This window comes from Odontomachus brunneus, unplaced genomic scaffold (assembly GCF_010583005.1).
Source record: "Odontomachus brunneus isolate Ranch 3 - 2012 unplaced genomic scaffold, Obru_v1 Obru_scaffold_044, whole genome shotgun sequence".
NCBI classification, from domain to species: Eukaryota; Metazoa; Arthropoda; class Insecta; order Hymenoptera; family Formicidae; genus Odontomachus; species Odontomachus brunneus.
Genome location: NW_022639494.1, coordinates 369,188 through 389,581, shown reverse-complemented (window position 1 = coordinate 389,581; position 20,394 = coordinate 369,188). Strand labels below are relative to the sequence as shown.

The 20,394-nt window shown below is 43.0% G+C and overlaps 3 protein-coding genes across 3 annotated transcripts in view; 1 reads left to right on the top strand and 2 right to left on the bottom strand.

Moving 5' to 3' along the window:
* Nucleotides 1–2,888: 2,888 nt before the first annotated feature.
* On the top strand, nucleotides 2,889–8,554 carry LOC116844671 (puromycin-sensitive aminopeptidase). The gene is made up of 4 exons (XM_032816531.1): nucleotides 2,889–3,221; nucleotides 3,660–3,904; nucleotides 4,287–4,437; nucleotides 4,643–8,554. The coding sequence occupies exons 1-4, from the start codon at nucleotides 2,910–2,912 to the stop codon at nucleotides 6,719–6,721; spliced, it is 2,787 nt and encodes a 928-aa protein (XP_032672422.1). The 5' UTR covers nucleotides 2,889–2,909; the 3' UTR covers nucleotides 6,722–8,554.
* A 2,421-nt stretch (nucleotides 8,555–10,975) lies between these two features.
* On the bottom strand, nucleotides 10,976–13,226 carry LOC116844678 (DNA-binding protein inhibitor ID-2). Its single transcript, XM_032816543.1, has one exon. The coding sequence runs from the start codon at nucleotides 12,580–12,582 to the stop codon at nucleotides 12,187–12,189; it is 396 nt and encodes a 131-aa protein (XP_032672434.1). The 5' UTR covers nucleotides 12,583–13,226; the 3' UTR covers nucleotides 10,976–12,186.
* A 161-nt stretch (nucleotides 13,227–13,387) lies between these two features.
* LOC116844677 overlaps nucleotides 13,388–20,394 on the bottom strand; it is a 25,772-nt gene continuing 18,765 nt past the window's right edge. The window contains exons 3-5 of the mRNA XM_032816542.1: nucleotides 19,090–19,193; nucleotides 18,662–18,711; nucleotides 13,388–18,295 (exon numbers count right to left, since the gene is read on the bottom strand). Coding sequence (XP_032672433.1) covers nucleotides 18,200–18,295; nucleotides 18,662–18,711; nucleotides 19,090–19,193 — 250 coding nt within the window. The 3' untranslated portion in view covers nucleotides 13,388–18,199. The remainder of the gene's footprint in view (nucleotides 18,296–18,661; nucleotides 18,712–19,089; nucleotides 19,194–20,394) is intronic.

Genomic DNA, 20,394 nt, shown 5'->3' with positions numbered 1-20,394 from the left:
CTAGCAGCTTCTTTCTGACTGATCAAGAGACATAGGGTGTTTACGATAATTCGAGTTGGAGTTAGTACGAATTAGTTTCACTAGGGCTGAAAAATATGATAGTCACAAGCATCTAGTATTTTCATGATTCATGACAACTCAATGCTGTCCGATAAATCGAGTAGAGTAGAGTAGAGTAGAGTTAGGGTAACATAGTGGATAGTATATGTATAAAAATTAACAGTATCAGGTAACATAGTTTCGTAAAATATATAACAATAATATTACTAAACAATGAGTTGTTGCATTTTAGAAAAATTAGAAGCACTAAATTAAATTATGAAAAGGTATCATGTATTTGTGAAATATCCAAAAGTAGAAAACAATTATTCTAACCTATTATTATTGAATATTTCACAAATACATTAAATTAATATCATTTTCATAATTTAATTTAGTGCTTCTAATTTTTCTAAAATATAATAAATAATTGTTTTGTAATATTATTGTTACATATTTTACGAAACTATGTTATCTGATACTGTTAATTCTTATACATATACTATCCGCTATACTACCCTAACTCTACTCTACTCTACTCGATTTATCGGACAGCATTGAGTTGTCATAAATCTTGAAAATACTAGATGCTTGTGCCTATCATATTTCTCGGCCCTAGTGAAACTAACTCGTACTTAATCCAACTCGAATTATCGTAAACAGCCATAGTCGCAGTCGCGAGTCGCTAGTGTGATGCGGCTATTAAACATAAGCGCCTACGCGCTGTAATGGAGAATTTAGGCTGAAACACAATACGCCGTATATCGAAGTTGGATGTTGGAACATAGCCGATGGTCCAATGAGGAGAACTCATTCTCAAAAAATAAATTCTTTCATTGGACCATCGGCTGTGTTCCGACATGCGACAGCAACATATGGGCTGCGTTCCGAAATTCACTGCCAGTATTGAAATCCTATAATATACCTATAACATGAACTATAGATTTTCAGTACTGGCAGTGCATTTCGGAACGCAGCCGTGGCGTATTGTATTGGGAGCGGTGCACTTGGACACGGTGCATTTGGACACAGTCAATCACAGCACCGTGTGATTAGAGACATTTGTAGGGTCCCTTGGAACAGCGACTTGTGATTGGACTGTGTCCAATTGCCCCGTGTCCAACTGATATACACCCATTGTATTCCAGGCCTTATGCAGGATTTACATCGCGTCCGATGTCTGACGTACGACGTTCGATATTCAATTGGAGAACAGCTTTCTAACATAGAATTAAATTCTTCATTGGAAAGCTATTCTTTTACCGGACGTCGTACGTCGGACATCGGACGCGATGTGAATTTCACATTATGACTCCTGCACACAGGACGCGGTAATGCTTGCCGCGTGGCGGAAGTCCGCGCGACAGCCAATCAATATGTTGTTTTTCTGTAAGAGCTAGAAGGTTATTACGGAAAGCAGCATATTGATTGGCTGTCACGCGAACTTCCGCTGTGCGGCAAGCATTACCGCGTCCTGTGTGCAGGAGCCATTAGAGTGCGAACCCATGCAGCGGAATAGCGGAGCGCGGAACGAGAACGGAACCAATCACGAGCGTTCCGCAGTTTTGGTTACACAGATTTTCAATCCCTAAGTATAGAGCGAAATGAGCGTAAGCGGAATGAATAGCACGTAACTAAAATGACTTTTAAATTAATGTTTTATTACTTGTTTTTATTGTTATGTACATAAATATTTAATTAAATGTGTTTTGTATTGAAAAGATTGACTGAAAATGTTAAAATCTATAAATTAAGTTTTAAGGCGGTTGTAACTTTTTGAAATAATGACTCACGATTGGTTGAGCAAAATCCGCGATGTGCTTATTCCGCTCCATGGGGATTTAAGAGTTCCTGTTTCAATGCTAAAAATGACGGATTTGTACATATATGTTATGCATCCATTGTTAAATTCATGGCATAGCGGTTATGTTGTGCTGAATACTCTTACGAAAAAGATACGAAAAAACCCTCAATTTGGGTGCTACCATTCAAATTTATGTGTTTATCCTCAATTTTTGGGTGTTTACACCCAAAATTGAGGGTTTTTTTTCGTAAGAGTATTAATAAACTTGGCCAGCTGGATTGTTTGTTCTTTTTAATTTGAGGTTACATGGACCTACGTCTATTGTATGATAGAAGTATGTATATATTACGCAGTCTGCGACAAAACTATTCCGCAGATTCCGCTAAAAACTGTTAAAAAAAACGCGGAACGCTCGTGATTGGTTCCACTTTCGTTCTGCGTTCCGCTATTCCGCTGTATGGAATCCGCCAATGTGGATCCGCGATTTCCATCTAGGTGGAGACATCTTGCGGATTGAAGGAAGTTTATTGGGGTTGATATAGGGTTTGTTTTCTATTGCTAAACTAAAGTGTACATACACTTTCGGAACTTAAAAAAAGATAGATATACAGATAAAACTTGGTGGAAGAAAGATGAGGAAGAAGTGCAGTCCAGGGCTGCTATTCCATTCCCGCGTACCGACAGTTGTCGAATCGGTAGGCGTCGTTACGCAGCTTTTTTATACCGTGGAAAAACTGCGCAACGATCTGATAACTGTCGGAACCACGGTAACGGAATAGCAGCCCTGGGCTGCACTAGTTCTTCCTCATCTTTCTTTTATCAAATTTTATCTGTATATCTATCTTTTTTCCGAAAGTGTATGTACACTAGTTCAGCAATAGAAAATAGACCCTATATCAATCCCAATAAACTTCTCTCAATCCGCAAGATGTCTCCACTTAGATGGAAATCGCGGATCCACATTGGCGGATTCCACATTCGCATTCGATGTGGATTGCATGCCATCTAGATATTTTCCCCGTTCGTGATTGGATGCACTCCCGATCGCCTGTCTACGTCTCTGGCCATGTTCTCGCGCGCCGTTGCACGTGTAGGTGTACGCTGTCGCTTTGTGAGTCAGCAAAAAGGGAAGGGAGTCGGCGATAATTTGTTGCAGCGGCTGTTGCTAGTGAACGTTACCGTCAGGAACGGCAAGCAGGTCGCGCGTTACAGTACGAACCAAGTCGCGAGCGAGTCGAGCCGTGCGACGATGTCGAATAATGAGAAGAAGCCGTTTCGCCGTCTGCCAACGACCGTGTGTCCCTATCACTATGATATCACGCTGACGCCGAACCTTTCCACTTTCACTTTCGACGGCACGGAGAACGTGCATATCGACGTAAGTTCGGCCGTTCGGTTGCTCGAGCACATTACTTTCGGTCTGCTTGTTTTACTCGTCGACGATCGCTCAGCGAGCTGAGTGACAAGAAAGCGCCGCTAACCATATGGCGAACATAACCAAGAAACTTGGCGCTTCTTCGCGAATCTACTCGATTAATGTTTAGATTTTGTTAGTACGATACATGTGTACGTACACACATACACATGTACATCCTTATCTCGTAATTACGGTCTAGATCTTCCGACTAGTTGCTTATTAACTGAGAGATTGTGCGATGATGTTTGTCCAAGTTATCTGCCTCTTATCTTGAATTAGACTCTTGACAGTATCTTTCCGTTATCTTTGAAGAGGTGACCACTTTATTTTCTGACGGTTAATTTCTGAGTTACTGAGTGAATATTTCACTGATTCTTTCCTTTTTTTGGGGGGATATAGGTAAACTGCGCAACTGACACCGTTGTCTTAAATTCGTTAGAAATTAATATAAAGAGTGCAACATTCAATGGAAACGATGGTGAGACCATTCCCGCCGATAAAATTGAATTGTCGGCATCTGAGGAAACGGCCACTTTGGTGTTTCCTAAAAATCTACCCCTTGGTAAAAGTGGGTACCTGAATCTCGAATTTGTGGGTGAGATCAATGACAAGATGAAAGGCTTTTATAGAAGCAAATATTGTGGGTAAGAATATAATTTTAGTGGTGTGTGATATGATAAAATAAAAAATTTATTATCCTGATTTATTTGATTAACAAAAGAATTTTCCACTATGTATTACAATCCTCATTTGTTAGTTTTAATACTTGGAAGTTATGTAACAGTTGAGTAAATAAAGACATTTAAATTAAATCTTCAATCTTTTAAAAGTGAAATCATGCATATTATGATCTAATCTATGTCTTATATCGACATATGTATTATATTCATATTGTGCTATAGTAACTGTTGTATAGTAAAATATTTGGTAATTTGTTTTCATTTCAGACATTCCTGATTGAATGGTTCTACCTAATGATGAAAGCTAATTGAAACTTAATATGATATAAAATTTTTATGTTTTCAGAGATGATGGCACCATTGAACATGCAGCAGTTACTCAATTTGAACCAACAGATGCTAGACGTTGTTTCCCATGTTGGGACGAACCAGCACTCAAAGCTACATTTGATATTGCTCTAAAAGTACCAATTGGTCTTACAGCACTTTCCAATATGGTAAGCAGCGCTCAGCATCTGAAATATTTTCTCTCTCTCTCTCTCTCTCTCTCTTTCTCTCTCGTTTGTTTTTTTTTTTTTTTGTATTAAAAATTAGAATACACTACAATCGCGTTAAATTGTAATATATATGTAAATTAAAATTAATTCTTTTTTTACCAGTCTTGCAACATCGATCACACATCACATTTTTCTTCATTTTCAGCCGGTGAAAAACCAAGTTACGAATGACAACTACGAGTCATTGACTTTTGAGAGAACGCCAATTATGTCGACGTACTTAGTAGCAGTAGTGGTAGGCGAGTTTGATTATATAGAGGACAAGTCTAGTGATGGTGTATTAGTTCGGGTTTACGTACCCAAGTCTAAAAAGGAGCAGGGCCAGTTTGCGTTGGAGGTGGCGACCAAGGTCCTGCCCTACTATAAAACCTACTTCGGCATAGCGTATCCCCTGCCGAAGATTGATCTCATTGCGATCTCCGATTTTTCGTCCGGCGCCATGGAGAACTGGGGTTTGGTCACATATCGCGAGACCTGTCTGCTCGTGGATCCACAAAACACGTCGGCCGTACGCAAACAGTGGATTGCGTTGATAGTAGCGCACGAGCTGGCGCATCAGTGGTTTGGTAATCTCGTCACAATGGAGTGGTGGACGCATCTGTGGCTGAACGAAGGCTACGCATCGTTCGTCGAGTTCCTCTGCGTTGCACATCTCTTCCCGGAATATGACATCTGGACGCAATTTGTAACAGACACGCATATCCGAGCGCTGGAACTGGATGCTCTGAAGAACAGCCATCCTATCGAAGTGCCAGTTGGTCATCCGTCAGAAATCGATGAAATCTTCGACGACATATCATATCACAAGGGAGCCTCCGTGATTCGCATGTTGCACGCGTACATAGGTGACGGTGACTTCAGAAAGGGCATGAATCTGTACCTGAAGCGACACAGCTACGCCAATGCGGAAACTGAGGATCTCTGGGCTGCATTGGAGGAGGCCAGTAATAAAGCTGTACGTAACGTTATGTCGTCGTGGACCAAGCGACAGGGCTTTCCCATTGTCAAAGTCGATTATGTCCAAGAAGGTGATAACAGAGTTCTGACACTGTCTCAGTGTAGATTCTTAGCCGATGGCTCGGTAGACACCACAGAAGACGTATGGATTATACCGATAAGCTTCAGCTCTGCGAAAGATCCGAATAAGACGATATTCAGCAGCATACTAGACGCTAAAACGAGGAAGTACTTAATCGAGGATATTCCTGAGGACGCCTGGCTGAAGGTCAATCCCGGCACTGTCGGCTTCTACCGAACTCGTTACAGTCACTCCGCTTTGTCGCTTCTTTTGCCGGCGATCAAGGATCATACATTGCCTCCTTTGGATAGATTGGGTCTACTGGATGACCTATTTGCCATAGTACAAGCCGGCCATGCGTCCACCGTGGAAGTTCTCGAACTCATGCAAGCGTTTCAACGTGAAGATAACTTCACGGTATGGTCTAGCATAGTGAACACTCTAAGCAAAATCGGCGTCTTGATTTCGCACTTGGAATTCGAGGACTCCTTCAAGGCATTCGGACGCAACCTATTTCGCGATATTAACAATAGGTTAGGATGGGATCCGAAGCTGAATGAGAGCCACTTAGATACGTTGCTCCGATCCCTCGTATTAGGTCGTATGGCGGCTTTGAATGATCAGGACACTATTCAAGAGGCGAAGAGGAGGTTTGAACTCCACGTGAACGGCACAACAACGCTCGCTGCTGATCTGCGCAGTCCAGTTTATCGCGCCGTGCTTTCTGTGGGCGATGCCGATACTTATGATACTATGGTAAAGCTGTACAAGGAATCTGATCTTCACGAAGAGAAGGACAGGATCTTGAGAGCGCTGGGCGCGATCAAGGATGAAGCCTTGCTATTCAAGGTCTTGGACTTCGCCATGAGCGATGAGGTGCGCGCTCAAGACACGGTGTTCGCCATCATGTCCGTGGGTATGACATACAAGGGACGCCTGTTAGCATGGAACTTCTTCAAGCAGAACTGGAAGACGCTGCTGGACCGTTACGAGGGTGGCTTTCTGCTGGCCAGATTGGTGAAATTCACCACGGAGAATTTCGTCACCGAGGAACTTGCCAAAGACGTGGAGAACTTCTTCGAGAGTCACCCGACCCCGGGTACCGAGAGAACGGTGCAGCAGAGCGTGGAGTCCATCAGATTGAACGCCGCGTGGCTCGCCAGAGACAAAGACTCGATCCAAAAGTATCTGACCACTCAAGTTTAGTAGACGCGATTCTTACGTCTCCCTCGTTACCATTAATCAGACATAATCGGAAACCGTGCAAAGGCGGATTTGTATTATCGCGCGCGAAGCGTCTTACTCGGTATTGCTTGAATATTGCCGAAACGGCATCAATTAGGCGACAGGGACGGTCTCGTATACCCCGTAATTATCCGGGTACGAATCATGTGTGTGCACGCTTAACGGAACTTAACGCGAATTCAACGTTGCTTTTAACACGCGGTTGAAAATTCTTTTGAGAGCGAAAACGAATGGAGGGATATACCGTTTTGTATACCTGTTATACCTCACCGACGAGTCATCTTGAAATAACACAGCATTTTACGATGTTCTGACTTTCTGACTTTTGACTGGTATTATATATTAGTCGTTTGTTATCAAGGTAGAGAGGATTTAAAGTATTCCAAATAATTCTTTGTTTTATTATTTCAAGTTGGGATATGTACGAAGATCTCCTCTCCAATTATTGTATACGTTCCAATCAATTAAAATTATTTTTTATTGTTGTTGTATATCGAAAGACTTTACTTTTTTTGTGTTCTTTTTTATTATTACATTAAAATAGGGCCCAGGTACGATTAAAAATAGAATACCAGTTAAAAGTTTATTCCGTTTACATTGTTATTTACTCGTGTATTACAATCCATTTGAGACATGTATTTTTGGTTATATCGACAGTGTTTACGATATAAAAAAAATTATAGGATTTACTGTACGGAAGAGAATTTCCTGTACATGCGATTGCAAAAACATATACGATCCGAATTTAAAGTCCGAATGGATAAGTGTTTTAAAACGGGAAGTAAGCAATTTCTTTTCCAGCGCGTCCGATCGACGCACATAACGCGACTTATTTCGTCTTATGGAATAATGAGACTTAAGAAAGAATCGTTTTTTGGAGAGTGCATAATTAAGGGCTTGCGAGTTGGTGTTGAGTAGTGACCATCACCTCTCTGACGATTGGACAGAAGTGTCTTAGGCACTTCTCAGTTAACATGAATATCAACTTTAAAAATTTTAGAAAGTTTATTCTGTTTTTAAAATATGAAGAACGCCGAGAAAGAGACTTACTAAATTTTTATAAACGACGTAAAAATGTCAACAAAATTTTCCTGATTGTCTTTATGTATCTGTTGAACATATTCCTGATTTGTTGAGAATTCTTTTAAGCATTTCTCAGATGTTTTGGATTTTTGTGTTATTTGAGTTGTCATATTATCACTGATAATAAACAATGTGCATTATTTTCACCTCGTCATCAGTGATACCTCATAAACGACTTCATCCACAGATCAGCACCAGCTTCCGAGTCCTGTACATAACTTATTATTATGTATTAACCATTAATATGTACAAATTACAATCTATAATGTAGACAATGAGATTGTTTATTTGATATAGTGGGGTGTTAAACGCAGTACACGTGCCATAATTATTTCCAATCGGCCATCGTCCCTCCGCTTGTACTAGAAGAAAGTAACCACTTCCGACTGTGTCATCGTAAATTGAGGACCTGAAGACCTTTAATTTAGGTGTCTTTTCTCGGTATAGGTTTTCACGATACATCCGTCCTGTCATCGATCTTCTCCCCATCTTGATAGTTTCTTGTAACTGTATATTCTTTTGGTGCCTTTCTACCTTTACGTTCTGTATTACATTGGTCATTTGCGAATATTGATTTTGCAATTTGCTCAAATCGTTGAATTTTAAAATTGTATTGACGATAATACAATGGTGGTTGTCATTAACAAAGAAGACAGTACTGAACACTTTTTGTAAGCATACGTTTAATACATTAAAATTTGATGGTAAATATTCGCTGTACACAGTTACTCACAACCCCTTCAGTCATTAATGACTTCTTGTTGAAAGAAAAAAAAAATTGTTTTAAATAATTCCCGTACCCTCTCTAGCAGAGCTATTATATATATCAAAATACAGAATACATACGACAATGCGTTAAAGAATAAAAAAGGAAGGATAGGCATCGTTTCGTTTTATAAGAAATCGCCGCGTTATTTACCGTCGACTCTGTCACGAGTCGCGATTCTCCGTAAATCGATTCGGTGGCGGCACGTGCCGAAACGAGGAAGGAGGATGAACCCGGTAGTGAGTCAGCCTTCATTTCCATTATCAGCGTGGCGTACACCACCAGCAAGCGGTGGGTCGCCAGCGGATACTCCACCACCCTCGTGTCGAAAGCGAGCCTCTCGTTCTCTCTTCCCATCGCATCGCTACCTATTACGAGCCTCTGAAATGGCTTGAAGTCGTGGCAAAACAGGGAACCTATCTTGTTAGATGCCCCTTGATTGAAGTACATAGTACGCCTATTTATCTTGAGAATAAGTTTGAACACAAGGTCACGTTTTGAACTCCGGAAGCGGTGTTGTTCTCTAGATCACAAGTACGGGACTGAATCTTATTGCGAAGCTTTGACGACTATATGTATGGGACTTTGTGTGTTGTTGTGTTTGTTTTGTTGGGTAGATTTACATATATATTAAATTTAGATAAATTTTACATTGACTTTTTTACGTTGATTTCATGTCAGATGGAATTAGACAGAATAGAGAGATAGAATTTCCGCTTCGTTTCGTTTCTTTAAATATCAACCCCTATGAAGAGAACTATCGGTACAACAATTTCAATAGCAATAATCAGTGCAAAGCGCTATAATCATTATTGTTTTTGCTTTATAGCATTGACAGATGACTTCCTTCAAACTCTTGATATCTCACGGTATTATTACGCGGAGATACCGTTATGTGCTGCGTTCGTTCTACTTATAGCTCAATTTTTCACAGTCGTTCGCTTTTCTCCTCTCCTCTCTACAATCCGGACATATATCTATCTCGTTTCTAACAAAGAAGGGGTCTAAGAGACACTTTTAATATTTCCCATACGAAGCAGCTTCAGCTGGAATTACGATAAGGTAGAAAAGAACTGCGCATTCGGGATTTTGCAGCGTGTGCTGTTCGACGGTAACATTTTCAGATAAAGGGTTTACACACGCTGATGTTATTGATGGATGCTCTTAAAGGATTGTTCGAATCCTCTAAGGTAATAAATGCATTCACTCACTCACTCACTCACCCGACCATATCGCGAGGGGAGCGGAAAGCGAACATGAGCTACCCAAGGAAGAGGATGAGGGGAGCGAGGAGAGACAGAGAGAGAAAGAGAGGGGGGAAGAGAGAGAGCCAAGGGACACGGGGCTGGAGTCAGTTCCCGTGGGTATACCCCGGACCGAGCGTTCCCAGGAGCGCGCACGTGACCCGCGCCAGAAGACGATCAATACGGACTTTGCGAACTCCTACACCCCGCCGGAACGACGTGTCGCCCTTGTATAGTTCGCACACATCCTTCGCCGACGAGACTGATGGCGATGGCGAACGACCGGCCACCCCTCTTCGCACGTGTGCGTAGATTGTTGCGCGCACGTGCGCCTATTTAGTCTCCCTCCCGTCTCTCCCTTGCCCGCTACCCTCGTCCTTCCGTTCACGATATCGCCGAATCCTCGCGGATTTATGGCCCTCGACGGTGCAGCCGGGAGGCACAGCGACCAAGCCTGGGATCTGTATTGCTTGCTTTTCATGTTATATTTTTTTACTTTACGGACGATGGTAGTTGGATCCGATCTGTTGTCCTCAGAATTTCTGACAGCTGCGATGCCTACTGCTTCTACGATTTCTAATAATGTAGGTTCATTCAATTGCTCGATTATTGTTTAAAAAAATGATATATGATGAGTATTTATATTATATCTTGAGAAAAGTCAACTTTTACCAGGATACTTTGGAATTTGCTGAATAAAATTATAGAAACGAGCTTTGATGTATCTTGAAGAGATATTTTCCTAAACTATAAAATATCGAGAGAGTGCTTCAATTTTGATCGTGTTTTAATTTTCAACGACGATTTCCTTATTACTTAATTTCGTTGAGCAAAACGCAAGTTAGGTCGTGAATTCCGTTACTTGCAGAATTGCACACACGCGTGAACACAAGGCAGATAATAGGATACGACGCGGGATATATTGCTTCATGAAAAAGAAACAGATCCATTGATATAACTTATAGACACAGTTTGCGTTTATTTCGTGTACGTACGCGTGTGTGTTGTGTGTGTACATGTGCGAGTGTATCACGCCCGCGCAATGATGTACTTACAGCCTTTCAGTCTTTGCAAATATACAATAGTTACGCGGGCTGGGGAATTAGGGGAATTAGCCTTTCCTAAATTATAACATAAGGGGCTATAATAACGATATAATAATCATACAATAATCAAAGATACTAGCGATACGGGTAGAGCGTGAAATCTTAATAGAAAATAAGCGGGGAATCGAAAGATCAGCTGAGTAATTTCGGTGAGTTGGATTTGCCACGTCGCCGAGGAAGATTGGAGAGTTTTACGCAAGAACCACGGCCGGCATCATTGTTAAAGTATTCAAGATAAACGCGAATCTAGAGCGTGCGTTCTCCGGCATTGGGCCTCGGCTCATCGCTATTACACCTGCTTTCGATTCCTCGAAATAAATTTCTCTCGGTGCTATCTACAAATTGCTCCAACTGTCGACGACGACGGAGCGTTTTCCAAGAGAGACCGTGCAAGAAAAGGCGATCGATCGGCGACCAGTTGGGCGGGGCGCCGTAATGATTCGAGTGTAACAAACGTTTGAGATAGAGAGAGAGAAAGAGCTCTTTCCCTCCGTCTCTCGACACGGTGCATCTACGTGAAACCGCGAGAGCGGTTCAAGGTACTGATCGATGACAAACATAACGTACATATCGACGCTTTTATCGCGGGAAATTCACCTAGACGCGATCGCCACTTCAAGATCGCTCGTTGGAAAACGATCGGAAAGTCTCCGTCGTGCTGCGTTCTTCTTCTTACAGTCCATCTATATCGCAAAGAACGAAACTCTCGCGAAACAGACACGATGTTACGGTCTCACGCTGAGACATCCGATTCATGTTGGAACGGTAAGAGTCTACGGGGAGGAGCGAAAGAGTGGAACAGGAAGGGAGGTCGTGCCGGGTCTGTATAACCGGTGAAAGAGATCTCATGAGGAATGCGATGAGCCTATGTACAAGTGTATTTACAAATTCCTTTCGCGCGCTCAGGAAGAGAAACCTCGAGATCGCAGTCTCGCGCTTCCCTCTCGTCAACGTCCTGCTTCTCATCACCGTCATTTCTCTTCGGGTGCGCACACCATCGAGCGGGCTCCCGTTTCTCTCTCCCTCGGACGCGATCAATCAACACCTCCTGTCGTCGCGAGAACTCAGCGACGTCGTGGTTCCCAAGTCCGCGCGACCGGGAGTCACGCGAGCATCCTTCCTCGAGGATGATGGTCGCGAAACCCGGCAGAGTCGCGGTCAGCCTACGAGAAGGAGGGTGACCTTTTGCATGCGACCTGTGCCTCAGTGTTCGCTCCTGCCGACAGGTCACCGCTCGGCGACGGTCGCGCCGGCGGTGATGGACGTCGTCGTCGTGGCGGTCGAGGCGCTGCTGGTGGTGGTCACTGCCGCGTTCAGCAACGGTTGCAGAGGCTGCCTCGACGATTGTGTTGTCGTCTTCGTGTCCTGATGCGCGGCGTTCGTCTCCTCCAAGGCGGTCTGCAGGTCGCAGATGTACTCGATCACCCTCTGAATCACCTCCAATTTCGACAGCTTCCGTTTACGTGGCATGTCCGGCACCAGCGAACGCAACTTCGTCAGGTACGCGGCTACCTCCTCGGCCTCCAGGTCGCGTCGTGTACCGCCGATCCCCAGGCCGTTATGCAGAACTCCGCGATTGGGCGGCACTCGGCCACCCACCGGACTCACCACCATTGCCTTCATCACGACTACCTCACCGGAGTCAGTTAGCAGCCGAGTCGATCAATTCGGTCGGCTCTTCTCCGTGTGTATGTCTCTTTTTCTCTCTTTCTCTTCTCGCGACAGCTTCCCGATGAGTCTCGCGTGAGAGAGCACACGCTGCGTGATTGCTCGACGGACGACAAGTCCGCGCGCGCACACACACACACACAACACACCACACACACGCACGCACGCACGCACGTATCCGGTGTGTGTCCTATCGATCGTAAAAGCTGCCGATGTCAGCGTTTATTAGAGAGATGGGCAGAGAAGAAGCGGGTGAGGTAGCAGGTGAGGATGCATACGAGCGCGAAGAACGGATGCACAAAATCCCTCTCCTCTCTGTAGATTGAACGTGGTTGTGTAGGTGAGTATATCGTCAGTCCCTTCTTGATTCGATAATACCGAGCAGACGAAATCACGTGCGTCACACACAAGTACTCGATAAGCGTGTATCACGAGCTCGTCGCACTAACTAGTTGCATCCTCAGCCAGAAGGTACATCCGTGTGCGTCGACAACTGGTCGATCACTGCGTGGCGAGAGGTGCGAGAACGTAGCGTGGATTGACTGCAAGACTAACCAACACACCATAAACGATCGCTTGACGGATCGAAGCCGACTGGCCTCCGCCCCTCACCTGCGACCTTTTATAGCTTTCCCCTGTCCCTCTCCTCGCGTATCCCCGAGACGCTCCCACCATTCGTACAGCGCAATCGCTGCCTGAGTGGAGTAGCGACGGCCTCGAGCGTCGCGCGAGCTTGTTCACGGCGACCCATTTTCTCTCTCCTCGCCATTGATACGCGATCGTATAAAATTCGTTGTTTTTTTCCATTTCTAATATAAGCAGCGCTCTCGACAACACGAGTTCTATTTTCTTTCGAAAAACTTGTACGTGCGTCATTCATATATATTATCGGATAGCAGACCAAAGAAGCTGTTTATCGTTCTTTATCATTGATTTCATGTAGAGGAATATGAAAATATAAACATAAAAGAGAATCAAAAGAAACACGGAATATAAATCAAGAATTTACGAGACATGCAAGTTGAATTTTGCATAATAAATAAATGTAGTTTGGCATAATAAATGAATGTAGTTTGGCTTATTTGCAAATGCAAATGCATTTTTCATGAGTTATTGTAAAAAATAACAAGATTTATCTTGTATACTGGTACAGACTCGAGACCAAAATAATAATCGCGATTAAAGTAAAATCGTCATGATCATCCAATGAGAATCATAAGCGAGAAACAAAAAATGTAATTAAAACAGAATACAATTGGCGGTAGTTATGCGAGAATGCTCCAACTTGAAGTACGTTCGAGGAAAAATGAAGATGAAAATTTTATTTATGATTTAGAAAGTGTAAATAGCACTTAAGTTCTTCGCAATCGTTCAAGAAGTTAAGCATGATCAATTTTCTTCTTTTTAAAGGTATTCATTGACAAGTTTGGCCCTTAAAAAAGATACAATTAGTGAAAAAAATGACACAAAAATATTAAAAAATAAAAATTGTTTTTAATTAATTTTAGGCGCTCATAAAGCTTGAATCTCTTTTGTTTTATGTGAAAAGACGTGTGGACTACTCATTAGTGACTAAAACAACCATCATAATTTTGGGGGTTGGAACATTCTTGCATAACTGCGGCTAATTATCATTCAAAGCGAGATCGACCCGGAAGACACCGCAGAGTCGCGTGCGAACAAATTGCAGTAGCGAGGTCCCGTTCGAAGCTGTCAGTAGTCGGGGGTGTTTGACGACTATGCGACTGGCGGCGTCGGTGGAACACGAAGGGAGTGTAAAGGGAGGAGGGCAAGGGGAAAGCAACCATTGTTGAACGTCCGGCGGCGCCAGCCACTAGCCATCACGGCTACCACTACATAGACATCGTCACTAACACCGTAACACAGACCGACCACCATCGTCCGAGGTTTGCGCTCGATGTACGGCGATCGTTCGCTAACCTGTGCACCATGATTCCGGCTGCAATTTTCTGCAGCGGCGAAGTCGCGCGGTACGCTGCGCGAATAAATCCGCGCGCGAGCCCGCGCTTGTTTACGGATGGCTCAGAGAGACCGCAATTACATCGGAACACGACTGTAAGTTTGTAAATGCGTCCATTTCGGAGTGTGGGATACGCTTTATACGGATGCAGGAACCTCACGGTAAATTGTTCTGTGATAAACCATTGTTGCGACAACGTGTTCGCTGCATGTTACAAAGGAGAGAACAATTGTCGGACAAGCGAGAGAGAGAGAGAGAGAGAGAGAGAGAGAGAGAGAGAGAGAGAGAGAGAGAGAAAGCTGTTTCGCGGCTGCACTTTTGATCGATAAAAAAATAGTCAAATTTTCACGGACAGTAGAGAATTGTAAGTATCATTGGCAGTGGAAAATTGCCGTGGTTTATCCGAGTTGTTTACCTCGTTCATAGCCGATTTTAAGCTGAGAGACAGTTCCTGTTCCGCGCTATTAGATGAATATGGATTTCTTTCTTTCCTTCTTTCGCGAGTTTCTCGCGAATTTATCGAATAAGAATATAGTGGAACGTTTTTATACGGCTTTACACTATTATTATCAATAATGTCTTTGGTGTTTCCCGAAGAATATCGATTTTGGAGAACTTATAAATCGTTCCTTCACAAATATGTAATTTTGTTCGTGATAACTTTCGCATAGCTGCGAATCAATTGTCAAATATGCCACGTGTTCACGTCGCTGTCCTCAATTACTATTTCACAGGTTCGTTTTCTCAAACGCAGAAATGTCTGTCCTTTGCATTGCCGACTTCACCACCACCTGACAGCTTTGCAAGGCCATCCTGCACTATTCGATCGTTGTATTCCAATCATTGTGCGGAAATAATGCCAGACTGCTGATCCTTCTTCGTAAGAAATATCTGCATTTGAGGGAACAATGTCGTCGTTCTGATTGTACCGTACTTTTTACAACCATCGTATTCTGCACCTTGCCGGACCCTTGCGTTTGTTTGCGCGTTTGCACATTTGCGGAGTCCGGCTAGGACAAGAACCCAACCGATGTCACGAGTTAAAAAGAAAGAAAGGGAGGAGACAAGAAAAGAAGACGGAAAAAAGGAGGTGAGTCGATAGGAGAGGAGAGAGCTGGCCGGAATAGCGGCGATACGCTTCGCAGAATTTCCAGGCGACGCTCCGGCACGCTCTCGTCCATGGAAACGTGCGGCCTATGAAATAATTGAGGGCAGCGGGGTAGACCCGCGGAATCATTGACAACAGCGTTCGCGGTGCTTCTCGCGCGGCATCCTCGCCGCAGCTGCGCTTTCGCGCGCAGCGAAGCCACGTACGACGAACTTCGCGAGCCTCATCGACGATCGTGTGCGTCAGCGGTGCGATAAGTCGACCCTCTCGTCGCGCGCGCCGCCAGAAATAAACCACTCTATATTTGTAAAACAGTTACAATTACAATTGCGAGATGTCGAGTTGCAATGTAGCGCCGCTGGATTTGCGACCGGCGTTTTGCCGTTCCGCGAACGTTAAGTCGACTAATGGACTGAAACTGCGTGGTTCCGCATAAGTCAGAATGACAACGGACTGTGTCGCACGTTCCGCTCAGCAGGTTGCTGGCACTCTGTAGAAAGTTCATTTCTGTCGCAAAACACGAAGACGTGTGACCAGTCGCAAATTCAAAATTGCGACAATCTCGCGATTCCCGCGTTTCCGAGGAAAATTATATTCTCTCTGTATTGATCGAAAAAATATCAAGAAAAGAAAATACACTTATTCGATGGGTGGTGATGATAACATATTTACCTGTATTAATGTGAAATATTTTCCAAGTAGGAAAATATACATTTTCTTAAAACCTTAGTTTCTCATGGAAACAATTGTTTATCTCATCTATAAATAAAAGAATTTAGATTTAGATAAATATGAGTATATTGTATAAAAATATTTGTCATCTCTCTCTCAGATAGTTTTCTCTTCCAGTGTGTGACAACTCCGTTTCCATCTGTCACCTTTTCCTCTTTTTACGTTATTTTCGATAGCGATTTTCGAGCTTTTTCCCCTCTAAGGTAAATACATTTCACCTCAAAGGCGACAAATACAAGGAAATGCGGCCGAAAGAAACGGACACGAGTGTTCTTGTCTCGTAGCGGACACGGTCTTTCAATTGCGTTCTGGTTTGCGCAAGTCTTTTATAGACGACAGCGGGGTCAAAGTAAGCGGAAAACGTGACGTTTATCGCTTCCTCAATCCACTCGATACGAGCCACTTCAAAGAAAATCTATCGGACGAAACAAACTATCTCACAGAAAGTACGCCGACTTATTTGTCCAATATCGCGCGTGGCTGAAGTGTTGCGCGGCGCGAGATACTGGTTATTCCACCAAATACAAGACATACTTTCTTGCGTTCGATAAAATACATGCATCATTCTTTTTAGTGCTGTCGACCACCCGGGTACTCGTCTTTCGAGTTTCACCCGAATACCTGCGCGAGTACCCGTACATTTCGGGTGTTACACGAATACATTAACTTGATGCAGCTTTATGTCACGTCCGTGCGCCTTCTACGAATCAGTAACTTGCGACTAAAGTTATTTTAATGAATACATGAAATAATTTGACAGCTCCAGGTTATAGACTTTATAACAATAAAGAACAAATTTGTTAACAAATAACGAACGAATGCATTGGCATACTCGTAACTATTTACTATCTGATTGCTCGGGTAATAGCCGCAGAGAGTGTGGGTGTACTCGGAAATACCCGAGTTACATTGACTAGTTCTTTTTACGTCGATATACCATCGATAATCGTGTCAATCGTTGCGCCGGTTATCGGTGACTGGCGCTATGAAAAAACTGGTGCGACGCGTCCTTCATTAATTTATTTATAATGCATAACTAATCGCATAGACGCGAACCAGCCAATGGCGAGTCGATGACATGAGATAGAAAGGTAAAAAAAAAACCTATGTACACGCATCGGGAACTGCGTTATTTACGGTACTTGGATTACTTGCCGGCTTCGGCCGTGCTGTCGAACGATCAATGGAGGTCAGTCGCAAGTGTCAACGGAGATCAATCGCGACGTCGATGGAAAGATCGTCGACGTGTTCGCTGGGTCGAAAAAGGATCGCCATTCGCGCGCATTATCGCGCGACGATCGTTATTCGGGACGGCGCGAGACGACGGCGGTGACACGTTTCAACGCATAATTTCGCAATGATCGTCGACAAGGTGTTCCGTGGCGTGACCTCGACGAGAGAGGAGGATCCCGTGGAAAATTACCGGGAATAAAGCCGAACGAAACGCCCGTGAGAGAAAGAGAGAGAGACTCCGAGCACTTGCGCGGTTACATACCTGAGCAACCGGATCTCATTGACTCCTTGACCCTCGTGTTTAAGAAGTGGAGTTCCCTTGACCCGGGAATAAATAAACTGAGGAAACCACCGCGGCTACGCTCTATCGCCGTTGCGCGGCGATAGAGAGTTTACTGATACTTTTCATTGAGATCCCCGCGAGCCGGCACGGTGTGAGTTACGGCTTCAGCTGTGCTGCCGCGCTAAGACCGCTCAATTAGCGTCAGAAATGTTAATTATCCGCGCGAGTGATTAACTCAATTCGCCGAGACTGCGCCACGGAGACTCCCCAAATCTTTGTCGTGCACGTCCTCGAGATCTTTTTGTCTTTGATAGCGACAGTTCACAGTCCGCTTTAGTTTCACAGGAATCGAAAATTAGCAATTTCAGCGCGATTGCCGAATTTTTTAATTACGTGAATATATGCGCAAGAAATCCAATATGTGAGAATCCATGCGCGATGTGGAGTTGCCGAAATCGTACCAGTCTCCTACATTTTTTTTCTAATGATTTTAGCACGCACGAAATAAGATATCTGAAATTTTTTAATTATATTGCTCATTTATTTCTCATTTTAGATGTATCGTTCATATCCAAAAATAATAAAGAAATTGATGAGGTACAATTTCGGCAACTCTCCCCTGAGTCGCATTGATTTCCACACAATTTTCGAAATAAACCCATCACCTAAAATTTCTGGCCCAATCTTTTTCACTCACCGAAACACTGCGAATTTGGAGCCTCCGGATGCGTTCTCCTGCATCCAACTCTGCAACAACAAAAATTTCGCTGGTTAGATTTGAGAATTTGAGTTTGAAGAACAGATATCACGCTGAAAAAAGAATCCTGTTGTCGAAATGAAAATTTGGCACACCGGGTCGTAATTTGGTTGAAATGGAACCAAACGTTTAGTAATTGCAAACAATTAATTGGGGCTATGTGTACCTTGCTTTCTCAATAATACTTGACACAAATGAAAGACATGCAATGCCAACCAAATCGTATGTACCAAATATTTTAGTTCCGAATACATGTTTTCAGTATAGTGAGTGGATTAGCTCTGTGTGGCCGTAATTCGGCGATACATTTTGGCGACTGTATCGCAGCTTTCGACCGCAAGGAGTTAAGTTGGAGGAATAACACTTACCCTCGAATTGAGCCTGCTCGGCTCGAACTGGATCCTTCGACACCGCATCCGTATCCATCGGTGATGCAACTGCATCCGTGATACGGCCGTAAACTCCGCTAGATCTGAAACAAAAAATGATTTCTCTAATTAGTTATTATAAAGAGGCCGCTCGGTCTCGACAAATCGAGAATCGAGAAGTGTACGGCGCGCAAGTGTCACGAGCTACGAGACTATATATGTTTTTTATAAATCTGATAACATTAATACGGTACGGTAGTTACCCTGTAAAATTTAGAACACTGCCACTCTGTCGTTCACGATAATCACAACACGACACAATCACGCACAAAGTACCGTGATTCGGCTCGCAGCTCACGTCTGCTTAATTTTGAATAATCGGGAATAGAGCGCGATGTGGCCTGACACGTACACTTTCGCTTCAAATGTTGTTATGATCGCGATTGCTTTGCGAACCTACGTGCGTTGTTCTGCCGAGGGCGCACGACCTTCGACGCTCTGTGTCACGCTTGGGCGAACCGTCACGTGACTATTTTTTTTTATTATTTAGCGCATGTACACGGAAAAACAATTCTGTTAATGTAAATGAATTTTCCTTTGTCCGGTAAGAACATGTACCAAATAAAAAACTTGGTTGTAAGAAGACTTCTATAGAAGGTTTCTATGCTGTAAGAGAAAAAATATCTAAAGTATAAAGAATACTTTTTTATCCGATGGGTATTAGTGACATTTACTTAGGTCTAAATTCTTTTACTTAAGTATAATAAAGAATTGCTTTCGTGAAAAGCTAAGGTCTTAAGAAAATATATACTCTCTTATCTGAAAAATATTTTATACTAGGATTCAAGTATGTTATCAATATTCACCGAATAAATATTTCTTATTTCTTAGATATTTTTTCTTTCAGTGTACTGAATCAATGTTGTTCATAATTATTGCAACCAAGTTTTAACACGGAATAAATGTTCAGATAAATGCCTTCGGTAACGGAGATACACTATGTTTCATTGCGGAATTTTCATCTAGTCCCTGTTCAATTACACGAATTGAACTTTTTTTCCGCGTAATATACCGCGCAATATTACCGTTCTATGTTGCAATATGATATTTCGTTATTTAAACTCATCCTAATTAAGCTTCATATATCCTTATGGTCGTTGTGCAACTGCTGATTAAGATCTAATCGTTACAATATAATAATTGTAATGTAATTTGAATGTCATAAAGATTGTTATAAGAGTTATTAAGTAGATCTCTCTCTCTCTCTCTCTCTCTCTCTCTCTCTCTCTCTCTCTCTCTCTCTCT